The sequence below is a fragment of the Cutaneotrichosporon cavernicola genome (assembly GCF_030864355.1).
Source record: "Cutaneotrichosporon cavernicola HIS019 DNA, chromosome: 1".
In the NCBI taxonomy this organism is placed as follows: Eukaryota; Fungi; Basidiomycota; class Tremellomycetes; order Trichosporonales; family Trichosporonaceae; genus Cutaneotrichosporon; species Cutaneotrichosporon cavernicola.
Window position 1 is genome coordinate 1,232,289 of NC_083393.1, and position 3,954 is coordinate 1,236,242.

Below are 3,954 nucleotides of genomic sequence, written 5' to 3' on the forward strand. Positions count from 1 at the left end.
GGCAGGGTGCTTCTTTTTCGATTCCTGGGCCTCGTACGCATCCCCAGAGCCGTGCGGGGAGCAAAGGGTTTAGATGTTGCGGGCCTCTGGGGGAGGGGGTAGCGGAACTTCCCGATCGTGCCTGGTCAGATCTCCGGGATCAAACAAGTTACTGAAACGATGGCCGGCTCTGGTAGCCAAACTTGTTGGCCAAGTGTGGCACTTTCAATCGAGTCCGCTACTGTATGGTCACCGTCTCCCATGCTCCCCATGCTCCCATCTGCAGCGAGCCCAGCCAGACTTTGTTGTGCTGTTGTCGATAGCATATGCTGCGGAATCAACACGGACACCGGGCAGATCTCCCTCTTCCTCCCTTGAGAGGCTGACCCCTGACCATTCCTCGACAAACAAGCGCTCCCTCACCTCTACACACACAGAGCCTTTCCGAGCCAAAAGAGACATCCGTCTCGACGAAGACATGATTCGAACATGCGCTCCCGAAGGAAATTGATCGCACTCCAAGAGGAGACATTCGAGTCAATCGCGTTAACCACTCCGCCACTTCGCCGTGCGGAAATCCCCACTTAGTCGGATATCATCGCGTCCCCCCTGTCCTCGCCGGCGTGTAACCATATCCAGCGGGGATGAGAAGGCTATTGGATGCTCCGTGGTGACTGGAAGGGCTGTCTGAAGATGTAGATGTTGGATGGTGGACAATGTGATGGATTCCGGCTACACGACGTGGAGAGACACCAGGCCCTTAAATCAGCATACTAGTTGATCTACAAGCTGTCCGTGATCGGATCAGCAGGCCAAGGACTGAGCCGAACAGACGAGGGTAACCATGCCATCGGTGATCAGAGCTCATCCCGTCCCTCTGGTGCACGTGTTGCTGAGCCGATCTATCCCTCATGCCATTACCCCGTATCACGGTTACTAGACCTCGGAACGCGTGGGCCGAGGCTCCTGATCCCCCAACGACATGGCAACGGAACCCACGGCGCCGCCGGGCGTGTTACTCAGCTGAGCAAGTCCTGCCATGTTCTTATCACGGCCACTAGACCCGGACCGCCGGTCAGAGGCTCGTGATTCTCTCTCCATGACTTCACTTCACCATGGACCCCCCGGGGCCGCGGACGGAGCTCTCGCGACACCCATATCGACCGGAATCATCGGTGCCGCGGTACCAAGCCGTACGCAGCGTCGCAGGTCGGCATTCGCACAGCCGCTACAGAGCACAATATAACAAGTCATCTGACCTGCTCATAGCGGGCACACGCACAGTACGGCGCCGCCACGGAGGCATGGCGTCCGCAGTCCCGGCCTCCACGGTTCGTTCATGAAGGCCCCCATGGGTATCGAGCAGAATATAAGAAGTCAGGTGATCGTATCTATGATCTAACCTCTAAGCTCGCCGCAGATACCGCGACGGGTCAGCCGCGGCGCCGTCGCGTCCCCACGGACGCGACGGCGCCACGTGAGCAAGGAAAGAAGACAGTCCCGATACGTCCTAGTGATTCCTGCGCACTGGCGGCAACAATGGAGCGTGACGTTTACGGGAACGGTATGGCCGCGGTGCAGGTTCCGGAGCGATCTTGACGAGCGCATCAGCGCATCAGCACATGATCCAAGTCTACGTCAGCGTGTGCCTTGGAGCTACCGTGGCGGTGCGGGGGTAGTGCGCCTTGAACGTGGACCGTGTGGGTCACACTGCCGTCATTACAAGGACAGACTAGGTATTGCCGCATGGGTGGAGGGAGATTAGTTGAATGAGCTGCCAGAGTGGCAGATTAACTGTGAATTGAGTAGCACTCAAAGGTGGTTGGTTTGCGCAAGCGCCTTCGCACCGTTACACCATCGCACGGACAAGCGGGTGACACCGATAGAATCAATGGCATATCCGAATCAAGAATGGAGATAACGTAGCCGGACTGCCCGAGCCGGACTGATGGACGCGGAGGATGCGGGATGCCGGCCGAGAGAGCTCGGTGATGAGCGCCAAGAACCGTCCACCATGAGAGCCGACATCACGACTCATATGTGCCTATCCGCGCCGTTACGCCGCGGCTCCGCCGTCGGCGTGTCACCAGTCGGGATCGGCGACGCATCACAATCGATCAAAGAGCCGATCTACATTCGCACTCAAGGTCCACAGGCACCGCTTGGTTCAACAATGCATTCTTCCGGCGTAACCATGAACAACAACCTGGTCTGCTAAGATACAACTTCCCCCACTGCGCCCTCCCTGACCAGGGGTACCGCCCGCGTCTCACTGCGTAGATGGGCTACGTCTTACTGCGCGTCCTTGATGCACGCGGCACAAATGTCCATGCCGGTTGTTCTTGATTCTTTCGGAGATCAGGCCTTCTCGTCGATGACCATGGCGCGGCTCGTGTTGTCACGGCAGCGCTTGAGGAAACGGACGAGCGGAGTGCCACCCGTCCCGCGGAGACCATCGTCGTCGACGCCGGCCTTGGGCGGCGCAGTCACGGCGGGCTCGTCTGTCGCACGGCCGAGGAGCGCGAGCACGCGCGGGGTCGCCTCGTGGCGCGCCTGCTGCACAATGTAGCGCGTGACGACGCGCATGTGTTTGTCCCGGAAACGGCGGAGGGCCGCGAGAGCGCCATCGTATGCGTCCGCAAGGGCGGGGTGTGTGTCCTTGTGAGCGAGGACGACCGAGCGCAGAGGCTTGGGGTGCGACGCGAGATGCATCAGGAACGTCCGGTGCGGCAGAGGCATGTACTGCAGCATGCGCTGGAGGTACGTTGCCTCGACGACGCGCGGCTGGTCGGCCGGCTTGGCGTCCTCAGCGGGGGAGTCGGGGTGAATCGGCGTGTTGTTGAGGGTGATAGGAGCAGAGTCAGGCTGGACACCCTCGCCTGAGACGGTCTGAGCGTCCTCATCCGCACGAGCCCCGTGATCGACAGTAAGGAAAACGTCAAACGCGTGGACGAGCGACGACTGGCCGGCAGACGGGCCCGAGAACTTGCGGCCCGCGGACGACCCCGAAACGCGGTTCTCAGCTTCCATGAGGAGGCTGTCGTCGACACCGAGGAAGACCCATCCAGGAGAGTTGGGGCCGTCAGCGTCGCCGCCCTTGAACCAGGGACGGAGTACGTGGTAAAACTCCTCAGGGTCGACCTCGGTCATCATTCGGAGAGTGATGTCGCCAATGAGGTCGATCTGGTCCGACAGCTTGCGGAGGTAGACGGCGAGGCGACGAAGAGCGAGGTCATCCCCAAGGAAGAGCTCGTCAAGCGACTGGCGCATGAGCGAGAGGGCGGCTGCACCAGCGGCCTCGCACTCAGCCGACACGAGCCAGAAGCCAGCCTCCGACTTGGTGTTGGTAAAGGTGCAGAGCGTCTTGATAGGCGGGTTGTCAACCATGTTGATGCAGCGGGTGAGATCGGCAGGCTGAACGTTCCAAAGGACAGTGTCGGCGTACGTGAGCACAGGGGGCAGACCGACTAGGGGCGACGTAGCGAGAAGCGGAATCGAGATCGACGCCGGGATCTCGATGGGTGCGGGAACAGTCGTGGGGCGTGCCGAGTGCACGTAAAAGTGGCACAGGAATGCGAGCGCAGAGTGAGCGCGGCGAAGGAGGGGGAGCGTCACGAGCCCGCCAATGTCGAGGGCCGGCATGTTGGCGACGGCAGCACGCCAAGCGTCATCCGAGGGGCGGCCACCACCCAGGCGGACGCCCAGGCCTGGGCCGTCCCCACTCGCGGCGTCGAGGGCGTCCTCCCACACGTCATAGGGAGCGGGAAGGCGAGCGACGTTTGTGCCAGACGGGAGGAAGCCAGTGCGGACATCGACGTCGAAGTCGGCCGCAGCAAGGGACGCGACGTTGGGAGCGGTGCCCAGGCCAGCGTGTGACTCAGTGGTGAGCGACGTGCGTTGGTCATTGGAGAAGGTGGGGGGCAGAGCCAGGAAGTGGCCCGCAGGGAGAGCAGCGGTGGAGTCTGGGTGACTCAT

General features: G+C 61.3%; 1 protein-coding gene across 1 annotated transcript; it reads right to left on the reverse strand.

Moving 5' to 3' along the window:
• Positions 1-2,337: 2,337 nt before the first annotated feature.
• Positions 2,338-3,954, reverse strand: CcaverHIS019_0104590 (uncharacterized protein; the record flags this gene model as incomplete). The annotated part of the gene is made up of 1 exon (XM_060600555.1): positions 2,338-3,954. The coding sequence occupies one exon, from the start codon at positions 3,952-3,954 to the stop codon at positions 2,338-2,340; it is 1,617 nt and encodes a 538-aa protein (XP_060453007.1).